We start from the raw sequence: 25,722 nt of genomic DNA, 5'->3' as shown, positions 1-25,722 counted from the left end.
TGCGGGAGAGATAATAAGGGAGAGGAAAAAAAATATGAGAAACTGAAAAAATGGAAATAAAGTGTTTGTAAATGGGGAGGGGAGGAGGGGGTGAAGGGAGGGCAGGGACAAGGGGAAAAAATGAGAACCAAGACCTACTATGTAAAGGTACAGAATCCCAATGATGAATGTAACTGTATTGTATACCTAGACTGTACCAATAAACTCAATAAAAAAAACTTTAAAAAATATGAGAAAATCAAAAAATGGAAACAAAGTCTTTGTAGATAAGGAGGGTTGGTGGGGTTGAAGGGAGGGAAGGGGAATGGGGAAAAATTAGAGCAAAGGTAGATTATGTAAATGTATACATTTCCAATGATGAATGTCATTATATCGTATACCTAAAGTGTATAAATAAAATTAATTAAAAAAAAGAGATTGAAAAGGATGCTAGAAACTGGAAACATATCCCTTGTTCCTGGATAGGTAGATAAATATTGTCAAAATGAGCATATTACAATTGAGGAAATATAGATTTAATGCAACTCCAAGCAAAATACTACCTACATTTTTTACAGAAATAGAAAAAACTCTCAAATATATATGCAACTAGAAGATATACAGAATAATCAAAGGAATGTTGAACAAAAGGAACGAAGCAGGAGGCATTACTATCCTGGATTTCAAGTTATATTACAAATCTATAGTAATAATAACAACATGGTAGCGACACACAAAAAGGCATCGTAAACAATGGAATGGAACTGGAGGATGCATAAACAACTCCATGCATCTTGTCATCTTATTTTTGACAAAGGAGCCAAAGCCATATGCTTGAGAAAAGATAGCCTTTTTAACAAATAGTGTTGGGAAAACTAGTCAATCCATGTGAAAAATGGATGTAGGTTCGTATGTTTTACCTTGTAGTGAAATGAAAATGGATCAAAAACCTAGACATAAAATCACAAATACTTAATCTTCTGTAAAATAAAATAGGTAAAATTCTTGAAGACATAAACATTAACAAGATTCAATAAATGTGATTATGTCAAATTAAAAAGCTTCTCCATACTAAAGGAAACAAACAATAAAATGTAGAGTCAACCTAAAGAATGGTAAAAATTTTTTGCCAGCTACTTCTGAGAGAGTATTAATATCTAGAACATATAAAGAACTAAAAAAAAACAAAATAAAAAACAGTGAAAAAATGAGCAACTGAAATGAATAGACACTTTACAAAAGAAGGAGTAAACATGGTGTATAACTATATGAAAAATGCTAAGCAGCTTTGACTATTAGAGAAATGTAAAACAAAAAATAGAGATTCCTTTTTACCCCAGTAGGAATAGATTTCTTCAAGAACTCAGAAAACTATAAATTCTGGAGGTAATAAGGAAAAAGAACACCTTCTACAGTGAAGGTAAGAATGTATACTAGTACAATTACTGTGGAAATCAGATTCTTTAGGAAAATAAAAATAGAAATTCCATTTGACCCAGATATTCTTCCTCTGGGTATCTTCTCAAAAGATTTAAAGACATCATACTTCAGTGATGCATGCACACCCATTTTATACCACTGCAATTCACAAGAGCTAAATTATACAAGCAGCCTATATGTCCATCAACAGATAAATGGATAAGGAAATGTGATACATACATACAATCAAGTACTACTCAGGCAAAAAGAATGATAAATTTGGGTCATTTGTAAGAAAATGGATAGATCTTGATATCCTAAACTTAAGTGAAATAAAATAGACACAGAAGAATAAATACCATGCAGTTTCCATCTAAGACTCAAAATATGAATAATTAAAAGACCCAAATAAAAGACAAATGGTAGAAAATAAGAGAGGAGAATTTGTGGAGATGGGAAGGCATTCTGTGTAAAGGGGAAGAGAAGAGACCGAGCGACAAGGGAAAGTGTAAGTGAAAGTGATCAAAATGTGCTTTGTATATGTCCCAATACCCCAAGATAAATATAATTTTATGTTTTTTAAAGAACAGAAGGCTAAACACAGAGCAAGCAGAAAGAAATAAGTTATGACAAAAATAGAATATTACCATGGACATAAAATTAAAAAAACAATAAGGGCTGGAGATTTTGCTCAGTTGTGCCACTACCTGTCTCGCAAGCACAAGGACCTGAGTTTGAACCCCAATACCAACAAACAAAAAAGCAATCCACAACACCAAGGAAATAGGTGTCATTTGAAAAAGATCAGTAAGATAATAATACATTTTTACCAAGATTGATTAAGAATAGAAGACAGAATGATTAAATCATTAAAGTGAAGGAAGCGACATCGTTTAAATTCCAAAAATTTAAAGGAACATATAAGGGAATATTATGAAAACTTCCATGACAACAAATTACATAATTAACATGAGCCTTTACACATAATGTTTTATTTTATCTGATGATGCTTATACATTTCCAGGAATGTAAACAAATGTAGCTTCTTCTCAAAATGGTTCCTGTTCAACAGTTGAAGAAATATATATATATATCTATATATATAGATATATATCTATATATATATATCTATATATATAGATATATATATATATTTCTCTTTAGAGTAGAAATAACTAAGTATAATATATTTAAACCAAAACAATAGTTTTTTCTTATTTCGCATTGTCTACTATACATTTTGGTTCCTATTTACACTTTTCAGTTTCTTATACCACAGAGACAATACAATATTTACATGTGTGACTGATTTATTTCACTTAAGAGTATAGCTTCAAGGCACATCCATTTAGCAATAAATGTCTCAAGTGTATCCTTTTTATGGCTGAATAATACTCCACTGTGAAGAAAAAAAGCACATCTTTTTCATCCATTTATCAGTTGATGGGCATTTAGGTTGTTTCCCAAATTCCATATGATAAATGTGATCATTATGTGTGTCTAAATTGTAGCAAACAAAATTAAAATTTTAAAAACCCAATAACTTACTTAAAGTTTCCACCAGTTGGGAAGGGGTTTTTCAAAGGTACAATGACTTGCTTCCATTGATAACATGGAGTTTCGCATTTAAGAATTTCCTGAAGTAAAAAGTAAATCATACTCTGTTATGATAACAAAAAGCAAATATCCATAACTATAACACAAAATTGAAAATATATAAATTATTCATTTAAATATTACACTGACAATTCATGTAATTCTCTTTTCCCCACAAATATCGAACTGCTAAAATCTGGACAGAGAAGGATAAAAATATATTTTATCTCATTATTGATCTATAGCACTTTGCTAATAATTACTTAATAGTAATGCAATAATAATAATGTCTCTCAAACTGGTATCCTAAATTTTGTTTTATTCATGACATGATATAATTTATATTCATAAAGAATTAGTTATATATAGATGGTGCTTAATATGCATGATGTAAAGCAAAGGCAAGCATTTGCATGTATGAGTCCATGCATGAATATTTTTGTGTAAAGTTGTGCCCAAGTTTGGCATGTATGCCTCTATAATGCACTTGCCATGCTGACAGATTTGTAATATAATAAAGGCATAATAGATATAAAATAAAAACTTCCATTTATCCAGAGGGTTTCCATGGAGGAAATGTTTCTAGAAATTGTACATTTTAAATTGAATATATGTATTCTTGCTTCATTTCATTTGTCCATTATTTTCTAATCTATTTACTGGTGATTTGAGACCATAAGTCGACAGAACGGGAAGTAGAGGAGAAGGGCATTAAAGTGTCAGTTTTTATGTCATGAAGTCATGTTAATGACAGGTTAAATCTAGCATGTCTTTTAACTACATGTGGTAAAGAACTCTACTGCTTCAGAGAATTTGTGTGAAAGAGCTGGGATTTTGCTATGTACTCATTATTCAAGATTAAATCAGAATATAACATATATCTCAGTGACAAATACCCACTTCTGTTCTGCACATTAGTGTATGATAAGCCTGTTCATACTTGTGAATATCTTGCCGCTTTCCTCACACATGTAGTCATCACTCGAGCATCTACTTTCTACTCTTCTCACTTATGCAAAATTTGTTGTAATTGTCACAGAAATGTGGCAATAACAATTTCACTTGTTCTTTACCTATACATCCATAGTGGCAATAATATCTACATAAGTTCATGGGCACAAAAAGCCATAATGTCAAACATTTTATATAAAATTAAAAATCCTTCTTTTCCAGCCTTTGATATATAAATACTTCAGATTCTGTCAGAAACATCATCAGCTTTCAATAAAGGACAGCACTAGCATTAGTTTTATAATGAATTTGCTTCACATGATATTCCAGATAAATTGCTGAATATTCCCGTCAGAAAAGAGAAAATTCTTCTTTGCTGAACAAATTGTCAACCTTTAGTCTAAACAAAAACACACACATAGCTCCAAGACCGTTTTAACATAAATCACAAGTCTCCATGGCAAAAGGATGACCTCAAAGATCAATAGCTGCTTAGAGATTAAACAAGGGTGAACAACCATGTGTGCCACTCTAAGTTTTCAGAACAGAAGCAAAGACACAATAAGTAAAATTTACTCACAATTGCTTTAATATTGAGGATCTCTCCCTTTAAAGCAAAAGTCATGGTAATGCCTCCCACTCCATGCCTAGGTTTTGAAATTAATAGCAATGAAGCTTCAGCAGGTCGAAGGAAGCGAGTGGTAAATTTCACAGTGATAGTGGTTTCATTTCTATTTAACAAAAGACAAAAGTAGAAACATTTTACTGAAAAAGACTACTCATAATCATTTATTCACTATAGAGTTTGTAGGTAATGCTCTTGCTACATATATCCTGAAATGCACTTACTTCTACAGAACAAGAAAACTGTTTACAAAACCATGACATTTTTTTGTAATGATCGTTGAATACAGCACCTTCTCTGAGCTACATCCTTTTAGCTTTTTTATTTTTTGAGGCAGGCTCTGACTAAATTGCCAGTGTAGGATTTAAGCTTGCAATCCTCCTACTTTAGCCTCTCAAGCTGCTAAGAATTAGTCATATGTCAAACACCCTTTCAACTTCTTTCCACATTTTAACTGTCAAACAAAAAGAAGTGAAATAATTCACAGAGAAAAACAGTATATTTAAAACCTTTAAAATACTATGCATACTGGTAATTTTGTAAAACATTATATGTGAAATGATCTGGATTGAGCTTTTCCTAATACTTGTATTGCCCTTCTGTCAAGTTGCAATCTTCATATGACCAAAATATGTGGAAACAATACATTCAAGTATTTTTCTCATATATACAATTGTATGCAATGTGCAATCCAACATTATATTCTAAGGAGGCAAGTCAATTAATAACCTCCCCACAAAGTTTAAGAAATTGCATCCAGTTTGGTGGTGCACATCCATATATCCAGCAGTGTCAGAGTCTGAGGCCAGAGCTTACCAACGCCAAACCCAGCCAATGCCTCAGGAGATGCATTCATGCTAAGTGACCATGATACTAAGTCAACTAAGACATATCAGCTTAAACATCTTATAACTTCTCTTACATTAGAAACACAAAGAATTTATAATTTTAAAAAGAAAAGATAAGAGAAAATAAGGAGGTAGATCTCTTTTAAATGGGAAGGGGATTAAGGGATAGAGGAATGGGCAATAGAGAGGCACAGAGGGGAAGGGGAATGAAAAGAATTAAAATATGTGAAGTGCATATGCCTGCCCACAACATGAATGTAAGCTTTATGTACTATAAACGTGTACTAATAAAAAATTACTGAAGAATGAATACTGTTTAAATTTTAATCCAGTCTGTAAAATCTAAATCAAACTCTTAGACATATAGATATTTAACAAATACTGGATTTTCTTATAGTGAGTCACAGGAATTTGTATGCATGTGTGTGTGTGTGTGTGTGTGTGAGTGTGTGTGTATACATTTTTGGGGGGGTTACTGGGGCTCGAACTCGGGTCCTTGCGCTTGTGAGGCAGGCAGCAGAACCACTGAGCTGAATCCCCGGCCCTGTATATGTATGAAATTCATAGCACATGTTTTGTGAATGTTTAGGCAAATTCTGAGTCATATTAATGTAAGTAGATAAGTTAATTAGATTATCTTGTAGGTAGTTACACAGGGACACCCACAAGGAGCCAGCTCACACGGAGCCAACACAACCAGGAGCCAACATGGAGAACAATTACAGCATATTCACTGGTCAGCATTATAAAAAAGGAAAAGAGGTACTACTTCCCCAGAGAGTAATCACAGTGACTGGTATTCTAAATGGGAAATTCCTTGTATGTGACTTGATTCCATTACCTGGGTGACCGTACTTGTCATCTTATTGGTTGGTAATGGTTTTGCTCCACCTCATGCCCACAATGTAATTTCCCATTGGGTCTTATAGTTTTGTCCTACCTTGAATGCCGCTCATCTCATGGCTTTGTTCCACAAAACTCCCTGGGATATAGGGTCCTGGACAACCGACTTCCCAGTCCCCTTTCTGCCTCTCTTAGACAGAAGCTTTCTTTCTCTCAATAAATTTTTCCTACTCTTCAACTATGTTCCTAGAATTTATTCTTCAATTTTAGATAATATGAACTTGGTTTCAGATATCTAGCAGGTTTGGGAGTTATATCTATTTCCCCTTCATTGACATCACTTATTTTGGTCAAGGGATGGAAAAAATGGAAATTATGAAGTTCAAAATGTTTCTAAATCAATGGTTAAAATGAAATGTGAGGGTCTAATCCAAATAACAGTAGATAAGTACTAATATGCTTGTTACTTGAGAGAAATCTTCAATTAAAAGAAGAAATAAACAACACATGTCTGTTTCTCTAAATTTTTAACTTTGTAGCATAAAACATAGCACAATGGCAAAAAGCCTATGGATTCAGAGAGGATCCCATTCACCAATTTGCAGGAAAATGACTATGCCAGGGCACCTTGGCTATCTTGCTTGATTCCACATAGGGCCACATATGCATGGCTTAACTGGAGTTGATGCAAAGGATGGCAGAAAGGCCCATGTTCTTCCCACGCATGAAAATATGAAGGCTCATAATGAACTACTGCCAGAATATTTCTCACTTTTCCTCCCTATCTCCCCTCAGAAGCTGTGATTAGTCAGTTTCTCGTTGCCTCCCAGATTCTGAAGAGGTATAAGGCTTGCTACCTCATTTTCTTTACTGTAGAATTACAAGCTACAAAATTGCTTAGTGGCAGCATGAATTAGTTTCTCAACAACAGGGTATTTTATCATTCATGATGCAGCCTTCTGATCCCTCTCGTTTTGATGTTGCCCTGCACAATGGACATGGAAAGATCTGGTCCCGTTGCTGACTCTTGCTTCTACTGTTTATGTCAGTAATGACAGCCATGAATCTAGAATGAGCTTACTCTTTTATTAGCTGATTTAATCTTTCAGCATTGCACTGCGCTGACACAGCTGGGGTGACAAATCTTGGGAAAATTTTATCATTGATTTTACTCTGCCTGTTAGTATTATTTATCATGTGGCATTCTTTCTTTTATACAAACTACCATCTATTAGTTCTTTTACTGCACACATATTCCAGAATGGAGACAGGGATAGAGTTCCTTGAAAACAAACCTTGGACAAACTTGCACAGACGCTTACTGCAATTGCTGTTGAATGAGTGAGACTAGACAGCAGCAAAGACAAAGGTGAATGAGGAGCTTTCAAAATCAATAGAAAATTTCTAAAATTGTACTTTGGGGAAAAATTACAGGTCACATCTAGCAGAAGTAGGGGCAATTTTTAATCAGATATGTGTTCTCACCAATCTTATAAATTTTATGTGAAAGGAGAATTACAAAAGGCTCACAGGCTTTAATTTCAGAACAAAGAACACTTGACATTGAAGTCTTTTGGGGATATACAGACTTAAAGTCTGTTACAGTACTTATGAGTGATTTCATAATTTTTAAGATATTCTAAAAGTCATCATTAGATAAAGCCATGTATGCATTAATTCACTCTTTCAATTGATACTTGTAATTTATCATGCTACAGGTACTAGTTTAGGTTTTAGGGATACAACAATTAGAAAAAAATGTTATTTTTGATATCCTGGATCACACATTCCATAGCACAAATTTAGCATTACAACATCCCAAAATAAATTTGAATACTTACAAATTATAGATGTATTACAATGTAGTATGGGAACATATGATGGGGAGTAAGATACGGTTTGCAGTATTGGTGAACTGACACATAAAGTGAGGGTCAAAGGATAAGAATAAATTAGCTATACTGAGGTCAGAAGGGAAGAAGGTACTCCATGCTCCTGTATGTGGACCTACAATGGGCTTGAAGAACTAATCAAAGGCCTACACTGAACCATAAGGAGCAAGAAGGTAAGCAATGCAAGGTATCCTCAAGAGCAAGGCATAGAATAACTGTCATAAGTGGAAACATATTTTGGACCCCGTTCAGATATTCAAGTCTATATACTAATGTTAATGGGAAGCTACGGGAATATTTTAAGCAGAAAAGTCACATGTTTAAATCTCCATAAAATAATATAGTGAATGAAATGCAGAGAAACAGTTTTGGAGTCTATTGTAGAAATCTAGAGTAAAGATCATTTTTGCATTAAATAAGAATGGAAGAGAATGGGAAGAGGAAAAGTTGTCAATTTTATTTCATTTCTAAAATTTAAAAACTTAAATGATTATATTCATCATGCAGTTGGTACATGTACATAAAACATCCAATTTTAAAGTACTAGCTGGGTGTGATGGCACAGTCCTGTAATTCCAGCAGTCTAGGAGTCTGAGGCAAGAGGACCACAAGATTTAGCCCAGCCAGAACAATTTAGCAAGACCTGATCACAAAATAAAAAATGGGGTGAGAGGGAGATCAGAGTCAGAGCAAAGGCCCTCTGTTCAATCCAGAGAAGGGACAGGAGAGGAGGAAGAGGGGAATGGAGAAAGGAAGAGAAAAAGGAAGAAAGGAAGGAAAAAGTTAAGAATTCAAGAAATCAACAGAACCTGGTAGCAGAATTTATCCTAATAGAAGTTTATGAAAATGAAACTGTTCGAGAATTACAACACAAAGCCCACCCCCACCCTACCATGAGCTACTTATTGTGCCCTGTGGGAGAGAAGAAAGGCCCTGCTTTGCCCTTGCCTTACCCCTGCCTTATCCCCGCCACAGACACTGCCACATCACATGCCCTGTGTGGAGAGGTGAAGAGTAGCTAAACTACCAAATCCTAGCTTGCTCTGCACTTTGGTTCTCCTCAGCAGAGTGCTATCACAACCACAAGACTAACCTGACTAAGGATGAGACCAACACACAGTATGAGAGTTTCACTCCACAACTCAAGTGTTACTCTCCTTCAGAGATTGCTTGAGTTAGGGATAGGCCTTGGGAGATAAGCATGGAGTGACACCTAGACAGAGATTTCCTTGGGCCAAGAAGATCACAGGGCCTGTAGTGTGTGGTGAGAGGCCAGAGTTGGTGGACAATAACCTTTAGAGGGGATTTATAAGGAGATGGTATTTAGTCCAGCAGTCTGTTTGCACATTGCACCCTTGCCTATATCCAGCAGAAAGTATTGGTCTGATTTATTCTAAGTCATTATCTGGGTTGCCTAAGTGTCTACACTAAAATCATAGACCACTTTGCTCTGGATAAGGGTGGGTCATGAGTGATACTTAGGGTTTGTCAGTATCTAATTTACATTCAACTGTTGTCACTGACTTTACTACAGTAGCCAAGGTGACATAAGTTGGTGCCGTCAATTGGTTTTCTCTGTCAATATCTGGATTGCCTGGGTGTTATAAACATCACTATGGCTCATTCCTGAAGAACTGGGCACTGGGCCAAAGAAGCTGCAAACCTTAGCACAGAAAACAAAACAATAATGGAAAAATATAAACATGAGGAAACAGAAAGGCAATAAAATGCCTCCAGAAAAGCTTCCAATTTCTGCAAAGCCAATCCGGGGGAATAGAGGGGGGCAGAGATCATAAACTACACAGTGCCTGAAGGGATATCAACAAAGGTAACAAACAGTTCAATAAGATGCCTGGCAACTGCAAAGAAGATATAACTAAATAGACAATGATCCAAAAGAAATAAATCATCTAGAGAAGACACTAATTAATATCCAGCGGAGCTAAAGAAAGTGTTGAAAAACATCAATGCTCAGCACAGAAAAGAATGAAGATCTACAAAAAAGTTCCAAACAGAAATCCAGGAGATTAAAAGTACAACTGAAAGTATGGGCATCAAAAGTAACCAATGTGAAACAGTGTCAAATCTAGAGGACAGGAATGTGGTCAATGATCATATAATAATAGATTTAAAAACAACAAGAAAACCTAAAAAATAGATCCAGCAACTGCTAGATGACTCAAAGAAGACTAAGATAAGAGGAAATGGAATTAATAAAAAATTAGAAGACACCAGCAAGAACATTAAAAAAAACTGCTTATAGAAGTAATAGCAGGAAATTTTCCAGAGGTGGAAAAAGAATTTACCATACAGACAAGTGAGTCATATGGAACCCCAAACAACCACGATCTGAAAAAAAAAACACTCTATACCACATAAATAAAACACCAGAAATCCAGAGCAAGAAATGAATCTCAAAAGCTAGAAGAAAACCCATCAGAATTACAGCAGACTTCTCAACACAAATTTTAAAGGCAAAGAGTGCCTGGAATCAAGTGTTTCAGACCCTAAAACAACCTCCAACTGAAAAGGATACACTCTATAAAATTATCTTTCAAATTTGATGGAGAAATAAAACATTTCCATGATAAGGAGAATGTAAATAAATTAATAAAGACCTACCCAAACTCCACAAAATTCTCAAGGCCATCCTAGAAAGAGATAATGAAGCTAAAATGTCCAATGGAATGAATGCATCAGGTAAACCTAGCAAATAAGCAGAATGCAAAGAAACCTAAATACCAATAGGAAAATAACACAAGGGCAGGTATACGTTGACACCTATCAATTATAACTATCCATGTAGATGGATTCAATTTTCCAATCAAAATTCAGATTAGCAGGGTGGATCAAGAAACAAAATCCAAAATACTGTACACAAAAAAATGCATTCAACTACAAAAGAAACTCATAAACTAAAAATCAAAGGATGGAAAATAATATTCCATGCAACAATAACCCTGGAAACAAGCAGGAGTAACTATCCTATTTTCAGACAAAATTGAATTTAAGCCAATGCTAATGAAAAAGGAAAAGAAGACATTACATATTTGTTAACATTGGAGGCATAGGCAAATGGACTGCAGCAAATTCAAGGCCAGCCCAAGGTACTGATAGAGTTCCCTGCTAGATAAAATGGCCCTAACCCCACATCCAAAATGGCTCTTCTCTGCAGATAATAAATCACTCTGGGGAAACAAAGACCCAACTTTCCTGCCATAAAGCTCTCCCACTTCTAGTCCTTCCCACCGGGAAATTTAAATTTGCCAATGGATTTACACCTCACTTCTGGCTGCAGCCAAACATGTACCTCCACTCTGTCCCCTAACCCATATAAAACCTCACCCAGGCAGCCCCTCCCTGCTGCTCTTGCCATTGTCTGAAATAGCCTGGCATCTTGTCCTCTACACCCTGCGCCCCTAATAAAAGCCTAGTTTCAGGTGTTTGCATCTATGGCTCAATATCCATCCTCTCAGGTACAAAGTGAGTTCAAGCCCAGCCTAAACTACATACTGACACCCTACCTGAAAAATAAATAAATAAATAAATAAACAAAGAAAAAAAGAAACAAAAAATATGAAAACTTCAAGAAGTATCGCAAAAATTGTTAATAGTAGAAAAAGTGAAGGAAAGAAAGCATTGACGAAAAGTTAACTGGAAATGATCTGTTAGGTTCATCCAAGTAATTTAAGTTTCATAAACCACCTCTTGAAGAAACAAAACTTACATAATTTTCTATGGGCTGAATGTTTTTGTTCCCCTCAGAATTTATATGTCAAAAGCTTAATTACCATTGTGATACTAGGAATAGTAGCTTTTAGTTGGTGATTAGAACACGAAGGAAGAGCCCTTATAAATGGATTACAACCTTCAGAAAAGAAGCCCCAGCAAACTACCTTGTTACATTCACCATGTAAGAACACTGAGTATACACTGTCTATGAAACAACTCAGACTCTTTATGGATGCCGAATCTGCTGGCACTTTTACCTCTGACTTTTCAGCCTCCAGAACTGTTACAAATAAATGGCATCTTTTTTGTCATTTGACTGGTTTATCGTATTTTGCTAACGTTATCCAAATGGAATCAGATAGAAAACTGTCACTAGAAGTAAAGATATTCTTTGAACAATACCTAAATGTGTAGAGTTGACTGTGCAACGGGATAGTGGGGTCTGTGACAATGGGGAGGTGCATATTAAAAAAGAAGATAATCTGGGTAAAATCTCATAGAAAAGAATTAAGCGGTGTTATGTACATGTACCAACACCCCAGGATAAATGCAATCATTATGCCCTACACACAGGTACTAATAAAAATAAACAAAAATGATAAGTTTAAATGCTTGTGTTCCCTCAAAATTAATGTGTTAAAAATCTAATCACCAGAGGGATGTCATCAGCAAAGTATGAAATATCAACTTCCATTCTCTCCATAATAATCAATAATTAGACAGTGATCAAGAAAACAGGATATCGCAGAGAAGGCTCCAGGGTCCAGTTAAGAATCTGCACATAGAGCCAAACCCTCAGAATAATTTCACAGAATAACTGCTGGAGAGACAAGTATATGGAAAATGCCTGGAAATGGGTAGAACAAAGAAGGCAAGGGTAATCATTATTCGCTACACAGTGGGGGCCACTGAGGTCCCAATGGGCCTGCCCCACAGAAGATATTGCTACATTTTGCCACTGAGTTGACCATTACTCATCCATGTCACACACTCCTGAAAAAGGAAGAAACTTTTATACCCTGACTCCTACCAAAAAGGAGCCACGTTGAGTCAGATAGTGGGGAAATAGGGAACTGTTAGTTAAAGTATACAAAAGTTCAGATGAAAGTTGAATACATTGGAAGACCTAAGTGTTCATTATGCTGACTATAGTTAATAATAATGTATTTTATACTCGACGTTTACTAAGAAAGTGGATTTGAGTATTCTACACTGTCAAACACACACATAGGAACTATGCGAAGTGATAGACATATCCCTTAGCTTTATTGTAGTAATTGTTTCACAATGAATATTAAAATACATTGTCTAATGTATATGATGTTTATTTGCAAATTTACTTCAAGAAAGTTGGAAAAAGAAAAAATAATCATCGGCATGATGATATTAGCAGATGAAGCTTTTGGGTGACTAGACCTAAGAGCATGAATAGGATTAGTATCTTTATAAAAGAGGTTCCAGAAAACTGACTCAACTTTTCTACTATGCAAGAACACACCAAGAAGGCTCTAAGAACCAGAAAATAGACATTCACAAGATATCAGATCTGGCTGGGCTTGATCTTAACCTTCTCATTATTAAGAAATGTGGGAAATAACATGCTACTGTTTGTAATTTACCCAGTCTATAGTATTTTATGGTAGCACAAACAAAGACACAATTCCTTCTCATGGTACTTTAGGATTGCTTACAAGAAAGCAAAATTACATGACATTGAATCAGAAGGTACTTATTGAACATAATACAGACATTCATATACTCACACACGTAACACAAACACTGTATATGCAGGTGTCCATTTAATAGAAATTCCAGCTCTGGATTTATATTGACTTATGTTGAATCTCTACTTCATCATTTAATACCAGGGAAAATTCAGCAACTAATCCTTATCTTAATCCTTTTGTAGCTCACCTTCTTTTGTGATATCTTTGTTTGTAACAACAGTGGGGGTGTTAGGAAGATTATAAAAACATATAAAATATGGTATACAGATTTTATATACAGTATTTATTAAATTCAATATATAATATTTTCATGAATAATTAATTTGTTATGAAAACATCATCCATGTTAGAATGCATACCAAAGATTAGAAGGACATGAACTAAGAGACTGTGTTCATATGATCCTAGGTGTTTCTTTTTTCTGTACATTTTTCTGTAACTCAAATATTTTACAATGTGCAGGTTTACATTTATAATAAAAATGATAAAAGTTCATTTTATTTAAAAGGAAAAATGATCTTAAACTAAAATTTCAGACAAGTAGTATGATTATAAAAGAATATCTACATAATGTGAACTTTGAAATAATGGGATAATCTATTAGATTTATAAGTAAGGTGGGGGAAATATAATCATTCCTCTTATACTTCTTGAAAAGTGGAGAATACACCTTATGTTTTCACATCTCTGACAACATATGGTCCTATAATAATATCCAAATGAATTTGTATCAGCACAGTTATACACATGTAAAAAATTTATTTATAGTCATAGAAAATGGTAAGTTCTTTCCAGAAGGTTTCATTCTGGTATTCTTTTATAATCCAGAAAGCAGTGGATAGAACCACAGTACATAATCAAATAACTTTTAATTTTATCTCTTTGACTCATATATATGAAAGATAAAATCATGCATACACTAACATACAGCTATTGGTGCTGTTAGAATCGTTTTAACAAAATTAATGGGGCAACTCAGAAAATAAATATTTTATCTGTGTTAGGCACAGGCAAAAACTTCTTGAATAAAACCCCAATGACACAAAAAATATCATGAAACAAAAAATGTGATTATATCAAATTAGAAAGCTTCTGTACAGCAAAGGAAATGATCAACAGAGGGAAGATACAATATAGAGCATGGGAAAAAGAGTTTTGTCTACTGCTCCTCAGAGGACTAACATCTAGAATATATAATGAACTCAATAAATTACCACCCCAAAAATGACCCAATCATAAAATATGGGCAATAGAGATGAACAGATACTTCTCAAAAGAAGAACTATATACATGGGTGATAAGTACATCATAAAAGTTCAGAAGCTTTGGCCATTAGAGAAATGAAGACCAAAAGAGCACTGAGATTCCACCTTACCCCAGGAAGAATTGCTAGCTTCATAAACTCAAAAATACCACAAATCCAAAGAGGGAAAAAGAAACCCTTCTACATTGATAGTAGGAATGTAAACTAGTACAGTCCGATTCCTCAGGAAACTAAAAATAGAAATTCCATTTGACCCAGCTAGTCCTCCTCTGGACATCTTACCAAAAGAGTTGAAGACATCATATTTTAGTGATACATACATAACCACGTTTATAGCAGCATAATTCACAACAGCTAAATTACAGAAGTGGCTTATATGCCCACTGAGGGTTGAATAGATAAAGAAAATGTACATTCAAGTACTACTCAGCCATAAAGAGGGATAAATTTGAGTCATCTATAGGAAAATGATTGAATCTTGAGATCATAATTCTATGTAAAATAAATCAGATTTGGAAGGTCAAATATCACATAGTTTTTTTTACATGAGATATCCAAAATAGCAGAATAAAGGAGAGATAATAGGAAACAAAAAGGTAGACTTTGGGGAGATGCATAAGGAGATCTGAGGAAGAGGGAAAATGGGAAGACTGGTAGGAGATTAAAATGATCAAAATGCCACATGTATATATGTACCATTTCTCCACACAGACATAAATGTTATATATTGTAAACTTACGCTAATAAAGAAAATTTAAATATATTTTATCTATTGTCTTTCCTTATATATGTTTATTGAGTGTTTTTCCTTATTTGTTTATTTTTACTTATACTAATTATGTATTTATATATAGTTACATATATTTAATACATTCATTTATCTATAATTATAATGAATATAAAATTCTATGGTTGATATGTTCAATAAAGTAGTATTTTATGAAAAACACTTACTGTGGAGGAATTGTTACAATATTTCCTTTCTGAACCAGAGAGAAATCAGCAGCATCTCTTCCAACAATTGTAGCTTGATACACTATGTTTTGCAAGCTTGTATTTTTCAGCAGAATCTTTGTTGGAAAGAGTGTAAATGACATTATTACCTTTAAAACCATATAACTATATAATTATTACTTTTGTCAAAGAAAGTTAGGCATTCTAACCATGAAAATAGTTAAATTTATACTATCTGGAAAAAGTCAGACATTGTATGCAATGACAGTAATCCTATCTGTCTGTCTGTCTGTCTGTCTCTCTAACTACCTACTACCTACCTACCTGGGTCGTTTATCTGATATAGAAAGGAAAAAGGAGTTTTCAACGAGGAAAGTAAAAAATGAAAAAATCAACTGAACAACATAGATTTGATCAAAATGAGCAATGTGGACTTAATTTTTGTTGCAAAAATAAATCACTGGAATATTTTAAACACAGATCTTGCAAATTCAACCTTATGAAAAGAATAAGTTGGCTACTCAGTGTAGAAACTCTTATAGAACATAGATTTAAAAATATCTCCAGTCCAGGCTGAGGAAGACGTGGTCTGGAGTAGAAGCAGTAGTTTAAGTAGGCACTGGCTCTCCTTTTCTTCTTGAACCAGAGATACAGAGAATGTTAGAGAATCATTTATTTTACTACTAAAGAGAATATGTCTTTAAAAAACTGTATGTATACAAAGAATTTATTTAGAATATAATGAGAACTCAAACCAACAAAAAAACTTATTAGGAAACCAAACTCACTGACCAAACTCTAGTCATGATTCTTTCAGCTTAGTTTCAACTAGGTCCTGTCTTTGGGCATATCCTTAAGGGCCTAATTTTAGTAAGAATTATGCTACGTCAGTTTAGCCAAAATCCACATTTTCATGATTTGGTCATCCTTCATAAGGAATCAAATCCCTTCTCCTTCATCATTCCATGGGGGAAATCTGACCATTTTATTCTCCTTTAGCAAAAATCCTGTTATAATGAGTTCACCAGAATCTTCCTATACCCTATACCTATTCCTATACCTTATACCCTATACTTAATTTTCCTCTTAGTATGTTTCTATTCACTACCCATCCCCTTCTTTGGCAATAAATTGTTATTTTTCCTTGTTATTCAGACTTGAACTCAATCTCTCTCTTCCAAAATTGCATTGTAGTAATCACTGTATCTATACAGTCTTGAATCAAAGTCTGCCTTACCATTTTAACAAAAGTCAAAAGTATTTTTTTCTGTAACAAGATTCAGGGATCCCATTGTGGAAAGCACTGACCTAGAAGAAGGAGGGGATTTGGCAAAGGACAGACTGGCCAAATTAGAGTGAAGAAAAGGTGTCTGAAACATAAGAAATCCAGGACCTGTATCCAGGTCACAGATATTTGAAGTGTGATATTTGAAGAGTGAAAAAGTGGTAGTATGTATGGTTATAGTGAATAATGAAAAACGTTGTAAAGATTAGGTGAACGATTAAATCAACTACTTTCTTAGTTCAGTGAGAGATTTGGTAACTACTGGAAGCTGTGTTGTGACTGTAATTTCTTTGTTATGGCTCAAGGATTTAGGAATTTCCTATGGCTCAAAAACAGATATAATTTAAAATGCACACAAGACTGCTGTATTATACGTATGTATGAATTTATTTGTTTGTTTGTTTACAGGGGATTTAACTCGGACCTTTACAATGAGCTATGTCCTAGCTTTGTTGTTTTTTTTTCCTTTAATTTGTGTCAGTTTGCTAAATTGCCTGGACTAGGCTTGAACAGAGTGCTGGGATTATAGGTAATCACCATCATACTTGGCTTAGCCTCTTTTAGGGTAAGATATATTTATTTTAAGTATTCATAAACAGATAAAATGATTTTAAGTCCTAGAAAGCTAATTACTATTTCCTTTTTGGAGGAAAATTTGGAAAATCATATTAAATTTACTGTGTACTGCTACTAGTTTATAATCCTGGAATTTTCATTGCCAGACTAAATAAAGAAACAACATCCTCATTTTGTCATGTCAGATATATGACACAAAGGTATTGGGTTCATTTGTAGTCAGATAACCCCATTCAACTTTGAGCAAATTTTACTTCAAAAAGGAAAAGAAAACAATGCTTAGAAAAGTCTCAAAAAATACATTCTACATTTGATCATTTTTTTTTTTTACTACTGACAAGTAGAATTTTTTTCAACCCTACAAGCAATTTCTTATGATTTTTCTAAATTATAGAGTGTTGATACGGTTGGAAAGATGGATATTTTATGACCTAGGCACTGTTGTTAATGTGTTGATTCATAGAGACAAAATACTTCAAAGATTCTTAGCAATTTTCAGGTCACTGTTTTTCTCCAACAAAAGGCAAAACCAAAATTTCTAATTTAAGTTTTATAATTCTAAAAAATGCAATTATTACTTAAATTTTTGTGTCTTCAAAAATTTTTGTGAAAGTAAGTATTTCATTATTAAATACAACATGAAAATATGAAGATTATTTCTACTAATATAAATTAGGGCATAAATCATCTTTTTCATTTAAACATGCTTTAACATCATAATTAATGTTTATTTATAAACTAATGTCAACATTAATTTTTCAGATTCTAATTATTTTATTATAAAATTCTTTTTTTAATTCACTAAATTTATTGGTACATTTTATGTATACTATATGCTGACATCCTTTACTGGGAGTTTGTACCTTTACATGATATATCTTGGTTCTTATTTTTTTCCCATTCCCCTGCCCTCCATGAAAGAAGGTTTCATGCATGCTACATGCAAACTCCACCACTAAGCAATATCTTCATTCCGTTATTAACTACAGTCAAAAAAATGAAAACACATACATTGTATGAATGCAAATATGATATAAAGAAATACAAAGAGGATTAGATAATTGTTAATAATAGCTAACTGTAATAAATTACTGCTTAATCGAAACTCATCTCCTAAAAGCTTAAGCAAAGTACTTCCATTTATTTAAAAGTTTTTGTTTTGTTTTGTTTTTGAGACAGGGTCTCACTGTGTAGTTGAGATTAACTTGGAACTCACTATGTAGCTCAGGCTGGTCTCCACTCACAGCAATCCTCCTGCCTCAGCCTCTCCAGTGCTGGGATTACAGGCATGCACCACCACACCGGGCTTCCCCATCAATTTTATTTTGAAGCCCATGTACTCTCCTATATACTTAAAACTTTCAAAGCTGGATAGCACTAAAAGTCTTTTGATATCACTATTGTCAGAGATTACCATAGTAAATACTGTGGAGGAAAATCTCCAGTTTTATCTCTTTTTTTCTAAAAAATTTTTTTTAAAAAGTGAGGTCACATCTTATTTTATTAAAACAAAAATGTAGAAGAGAAAGCTTTTCTTTCCCCAAATTGAGGCATCTACACTTTTAAGATAAGAGACTAAATTTTCCTGTTTTTAACTAAATCCTTACCAACAAACATTCAAATTATCGTAAGGCCACACAGTTATTTTCTAAAACATATAATTGTAAAGATCACCAAGACATATCTTTTAAAGGGCAAATGTGGACAAGTCTTATAACAAACATATATAATTTTCTTTTCAATGAAATATGAAAAGGAATATATAAAACAGGATAAGGGAAAGAAAATGCAAATTGTATCAAAGTGGTAAACTTGCTTGTATAAAAGAATAAATTATTCTTTACAAAAGAGGAATGAGAGAGACTGAGTCATCATTTTTTGCAGGTAGTGATTATTATTAAGCAAAAAATATCCCTTTCACTCTTCTAGACCATTTTCTTAGAAAGAGTAATAACTGGCATGGCTTATTCAATTCAAACAATATCATATTAGATAGGCATTTTTTTCTTAATTTTTGGTTGGGTAAGAAACATCTAAAATAACTTTTTAAGTATTTAGTCATATGTATTTTGGCAAAAAACACACCCTTACCTGTCTAAGCACAGAGTCATACAGAGTACAATAAAATGGCACGACCTCCTTGGGGAGGAATGCAGGGAGCCTTTCATACATGTAGGCACACAGCATGAGCATTAGGATTGGATTTGGGTCACAGATATCTATGGCCTAGTTTACAGAAAAGAAATACAAATGAGAGGATATACAAATAAAATATATAAAGAGAAAGAAAGCATAATATGTGAATTACATAGTTATTTCAAAGTATTAAAATATTTTCCTATGTGCAATGATATTGAAATAGATACAGAAAAAAACTATTATCCTAAATCATATGAACTTGATCTACATGTTAAAATATGAATTAGGCACATTCTAATCAGAAAATTGACCTCAGCCTCAGAGTCCATAAAAACTGGTCAGAACTCAGAAAAATAATACACCTTAGAAATAATGATTGAAGTGACTTTGGATGCTTTCCTGGATTTGAAGTATCATATACTGTAGTAAAAAAAAATGACAAGTAGACATACTACTGAAGTAAAATATGGCTAGAGATTCTCAAGGCAAAGGCCAATGGGAGGGAATGGCACATGAAGTTGATCGTTATTTTTTCTTTTATTGAGTTTATTGGTACACTTTAGGTATACAGTACAATACATTTATTATTGGGATCTTGTACTTTACATGACAGGTATGGGTTTTCATTTTTTCCCCTTGTCCATAATAAATAAATACTTTATTTCCATTTTTTCATTTTGTCATATTTTTTTCTTTTCCCTCATTACCTTTCCCTTACCCTTCCCATTCTCCCTACACCTTTAGCCCTTTTCTTCCTATTTCACATTGTCCATTATATCATTAGGATCTTATGTACTATTACAGTTTTTCACACCAGAGAAACTATTCGGTATTTACATGTGTGACTTATTTATTTCACTTAGGAGTATATCCTCAATATGTATATATTTTCCTATGAATGACTCGAATTTCTCATTCTTTATGGCTGAGCAGTATTCCATTTTATAGAAAAACCACATCTTCTTTATCCAGTCACCAACTGATGGGTAAATGGGCTGTTTCCAAGATTTAGCTATTACAAACTGTGCCGCTATAAAAATGGGTGTGCATATATCACTGTGATATGATTATTTAATTCTTTTGGAAAGATACCGAGCAGAGGGACTGCTGGGTCAAATGGAACCTCTAGCCCCAGCTCTCTGAGGTATCTCCATATTGATTACCATAGTGGTTGTATTCTTGTACTTTAAGTAGACTGTGCCTGTTTTGAGAAGGAAGATGTATTCTGCCTGAAGGAAAAAGCATATTGGGCATGAATTTAGAGGAACACAGTATTCATTCATGAAAGAAGTGCAGTTTGGGTCATCTGAAAGATAAGAAGTTATAAGCAATGGGGGAAAGCACTAGTGAGTTCCAGGGTCACATGATAATTCTCTCTTACCAAACTCTCAAGGGACAATTTAACACTAAGTATCACATTTAACTTTTCCAGGTGCCTTACTCCAGTAACTTCTTGCCTCTTTGAATTTCCATAGTATATTTTTTCTTTGTCTTTTGTGGCATTCACTCTCTGCCTTTCATCTTGTTTTCAAATACTAGTCACTATTAGTTGATATCAGTAGCTTTGTAGGGTCTATCCAGTATTGTTAACAAAAGAAAATCAAAAATGTTTAATTTAAGCGATTTGCAAAATTTTTATTCTTCCAAAGTATTTTATTAGTTTGTCCTCAAAACTCTACTATTATGAAACAACAGTCTTATTATGTTTTTGATGCTAGTTCATGTTTACAACGTCACCAATAAAACAACAAAGCAATTGTAAAACTCATTTCTACAGCAAATATAAAAATGTCACTTTATATTTGGCCATATTTGGACACGAGCATTTATCTTTCTATACGGTCTTTCTCTTGTACACTTCTTTTGAGGCTATTCAAAAGGTCTAGAAAACCTCATAACCTGCGCTACATTAGCTTATCATTTTCACTTCCCACTGAAGGAATGTGACTAGATTACTGGATGTGGTGGTCTATGCTTATAATCCTAGCAGTCTAGTGAGTTGAGGCAGGAGGATCATGAGTTCATGCCAAGCCTGTGTAACATAGTGATTTAGTAAGAAATTGATTCAAAATGTATCTTTCCAAAAAAATTAAAAGAATCATATCACAGTGATATATGCACACCTAGGCTTATAGCAGCACAGTTTGTAATAGCACAAATTTGGAAACAGGCCATTTGCCCATCAGCTAGAAACTGGATAAAGAAGATGTGGTTTTCCTATAAAATGGAATACTACTCAGCCATAAAGAATGAGAAATTAGATTCATTCATAGGAAAATGGATACATATCGAGGATATACTCCTTAGTGAAATGAATAAGTCACACACATAAATACCGAATAGTTTCTCTGGTGTGAATAAACTATAATAGTACATAAGATCCTAATGATATAATTGACAATGTGAAATAGGAAGAAAAGGGCTAAAGGTGTAGGGCAAGTGGGAAGGGTAGAAGAAAGGTAATAAGGGAAAGAAAAAATAGGATAAAATGAAAAAATAGAAATACAATGTTTGTAAATGGGGAGGGGAGGATGGGGTGAAGGGAGAGCAGGGACAAGGGGAAAAAATGAGAACCAAGATACATCATGTAAAGGTACAAGATCCCAATGATGAATGTAACTGTACTGTATACCTAAAATGTACCAATAAACTCAATGAGAAAAAAAAGTAAATTCCAAAATCACCTCCAAATTTTTTTAAAAAAAAACTAAAAATGGCTAGGGAAGCAGCAATGACCATGAGATAAATACCCAGTACTCAAAAAAAAAATTGACCAAAGTAGAGAAAGTATTTCCTATTCTCTTTGACCAACTGAAATTGTATTCTTATTAGTTTACTTCCCTTGTCTCTAGTTCTTCTCTCATTCCATCCTGACCATTGTTGTAAAAGCCTTTGGGAAGAGCTGGGTCAAATGGGACTTCTAATCCTAGCTCTTTTAGGCATCTCCATACTGATTTCCACAGTGGTTGTACCAGTCTACATGGCCACCAGCAGTGCAGAAGGGTTTCTCTTTGTCTACAGCCCAGTCAGCATTATTACTGATTAATTTCGTGACAGCAGCCATGCTTTCTGGGGTGAGGCAGAATCTTAGTGTTTTCATTTGCATCTCTCGAATGACCAATGATGTTGAACATTCTTTCTTATGTTTATTTGCTCTTTCTACTTCTTTGAGAATTTTCTGTTCATCTCACATGCACGTTTTTGGATTAGGTCTTTAAATTTGGGAGGTCTGATTTTTTTAAATTCTTCTGCTAGAGAAAACTTTTGTAAATAAAAAACTTACAAAATGTCAAAATGTAGAAAGGTTTCTGCTATCTCTAACAGCAGTCTGCTTTTTTGAATTCAGAAGTAACAGACAACAGAGGCATTAAAGACTAAATGAAGCATTTTGGTCTTATACTCAGATAACAGGGCACATCAAGATCCTGAGCTCCAAAGTTCTGTAAACCACACAATTGGAAAAGTGTCGAGATGAAAAGAATGACCGTTAACATTTGCTTTCCTGACCCTGAACACACACCTTCCTATGGGCTAGGACAGATAGCTAGGTGAATCTTAAAGGTAAACTCCCGTGGTCAATCTCCAGCACAGCTTTTAGGTGTGATCGACCTTTGTCATCAAAATAAACTTTTTTATTTTACTTCCATTCTGCTTCTCTATATGTGTCACCAATTCCTTCCATAACACTTCAGTTATTCTAAATAGTAGACCTCTCTGAGTAACAGCTGGTATAAATTATTTCCCACATTGTGGGTTCTCTTCATATTGTTGGCTGTTTCTCTTGCTATGCAGAAGCTTTTTAATAAGACTTCCAACTTGTTGATTGTTTCTGTTAGTTCACAAGCAACTGAGGTTTTGTTCATAAAATATTTTCCTACACCAACCTTTTCAAGAATTGTACCTAACCTCTCTTTCAGCTGGTTTAATGTTTCTACTTTGATATTTAGATCTTTAATCCATCTTCATTTTAATTTAGTGCCTGGTGACAGATATAGGTCTACATTTAATCTTTGGCAAGTTGAAACCCAGTTTTTCCAGCACCATTTATTAAAGATGGTATCTTTCCTCAAGTGAGGGGGTTTGGTTCCTTTGTCGAAGATGAGGTGGTTGAGTGTTTCTGGACTTGTTTCTGCATCTTCTAATCTGTTCCACTGGTCCCCAGATCTGTTTCTTTGACAGTACCATGCTGTTTTTATCATAGTAGCTTTGTAGTATAATTTCAAAATGGGGATTGTCATGACCCTTACCTTGTCTTTATGGCCTAGAATTGCTTTTGCTATTCTAGGTCTCTTCTTATTCAAAGTGAATTTTTGGATGGTTTTCTCAAGGTCTTTGACATATGCTGCTGGGATTTCAAATGGGATTTCACTAAAGCCATATAGCAAGTTTTGGAAATGGGGTCATTTTTCACTATGTTGATTTTTCCTACCCAGGAACAAGGGATGCCTTTCCATTTTTTGATATCCTCTTCAATCTTTTTTTTTTCAGAATGCTATAGTGTTCAGAGTAGAGCTCTTCGATTTCCTTTGTTAGGTTGATTCCTAGGTACTTCAATATTTGGATACTACTGTAAAAGGAATCGATTGCCTTATTTCTCTCTCAGTGAGTCTGTTTTTCGTGTAGAGAAAACCTACTGATTTTTGTGTGCTCACCTTGTATCCTGGTACTTTGCTGAATTTGCTTAAGTCTAAAAGACTTAATGGAGTTCTTGAGGTCTGCAAATAAGGATAATTTGACTTCTTCATTTCCTATCTTTATTCCTTTTATTTCTTTCTCTTGTCTAATTGCTGTGGCTAATGTTTCCAAAACTATATTGTACAGGAGTGGTGATAGTGGACAACCTTGTCTTGTTCCTGATTTTAGTGTGAAGGATTTCAGTTTTTAACCATTTAGTATGATATTGGCTGTTGGTTTTCCATAAATGGCTTTATCAGATTGAGGTAGAGACCAACTACTCCAATTTTCTGTAGGGTTTTTTTTTTTAATCATGAATTTGTTTTGGATTTGGTTGAATGCTTTTTCTGCACCTATTGAGATGATCATATGGTTTTTGTCCTTAGCTTTATTAATATAGTATATTACATGTATTGATTTGCTTATGTTGAACCATCCCTGCATCCCTGGGAGGAATCCCATTTGGTCAGGGTGTACGATCTTCTTGATGACTTTCTGCATACTGTTTACCAGTATTTTATTGAGCATTTTTGCATCTATCTTCATCAGTGAGATTGGCCTATAGTTCTCTTTTTTGGTTGGGTCTTTCTCTGCTTTGGGGAGCAAGGTCATGCTCGCTTCCAGGAATGAATTCGGGAGTACTGCTTCCTTTTCAATTTCCTTGAACAGTTTAAACAGTAGCAGCAGTAGTTCCTCTTTAATGTCTTGTAGAATTCAGCAGTGAAGCCATCAGGACCCATGCTTTTCTTAGGATGGTTTTAATTATGTTTTCAATTTAATTGATATTGGGTCACTTAGAATTTTTAGGTCATCATTCAACTTTGGTAATTTATATGTATCTAAGAATCTGTCCATTTTTTTCTGTATTTTCCATCTTATTGGTGTGTAGGTTGTTGAAATAGGTATTGATGATCCTTTGAATTTCTGCTGGCCCATCCATGCTTTTCTTAGGATGGTTTTAATTATGTTTTCAATTTAATTGATATTGGGTCACTTAGAATTTTTAGGTCATCATTCAACTTTGGTAATTTATATGTATCTAAGAATCTGTCCATTTTTTTCTGTATTTTCCATCTTATTGGTGTGTAGGTTGTTGAAATAGGTATTGATGATCCTTTGAATTTCTGCTGGCCCATTGCAATTTCACCCTTTTCATTCCTAATTGCATGGATTTGGGCCTTTTTTTTTTTTTTTTTTTTTTTTTTTGTTTTTTTTTTT

General features: G+C 34.0%; 1 protein-coding gene across 1 annotated transcript in view; it reads right to left on the bottom strand.

Annotated features, from left to right (window-relative positions):
- Cfap47 (cilia and flagella associated protein 47) overlaps window positions 1–25,722 on the bottom strand; it is a 423,126-nt gene that overhangs the window by 248,122 nt on the left and 149,282 nt on the right. The window contains exons 36-39 of the mRNA XM_033760546.1: window positions 19,783–19,917; window positions 15,831–15,946; window positions 4,526–4,676; window positions 2,947–3,035 (exon numbers count right to left, since the gene is read on the bottom strand). Coding sequence (XP_033616437.1) covers window positions 2,947–3,035; window positions 4,526–4,676; window positions 15,831–15,946; window positions 19,783–19,917 — 491 coding nt within the window. The remainder of the gene's footprint in view (window positions 1–2,946; window positions 3,036–4,525; window positions 4,677–15,830; window positions 15,947–19,782; window positions 19,918–25,722) is intronic.

This window comes from Fukomys damarensis, unplaced genomic scaffold, assembly GCF_012274545.1.
Source record: "Fukomys damarensis isolate Sample0158 unplaced genomic scaffold, DMR_v1.0_HiC HiC_scaffold_39, whole genome shotgun sequence".
NCBI lineage: Eukaryota > Metazoa > Chordata > Mammalia > Rodentia > Bathyergidae > Fukomys > Fukomys damarensis.
Note: the sequence above shows the minus strand (reverse complement) of the source record. Positions and strands in the feature narration are given on the sequence as shown.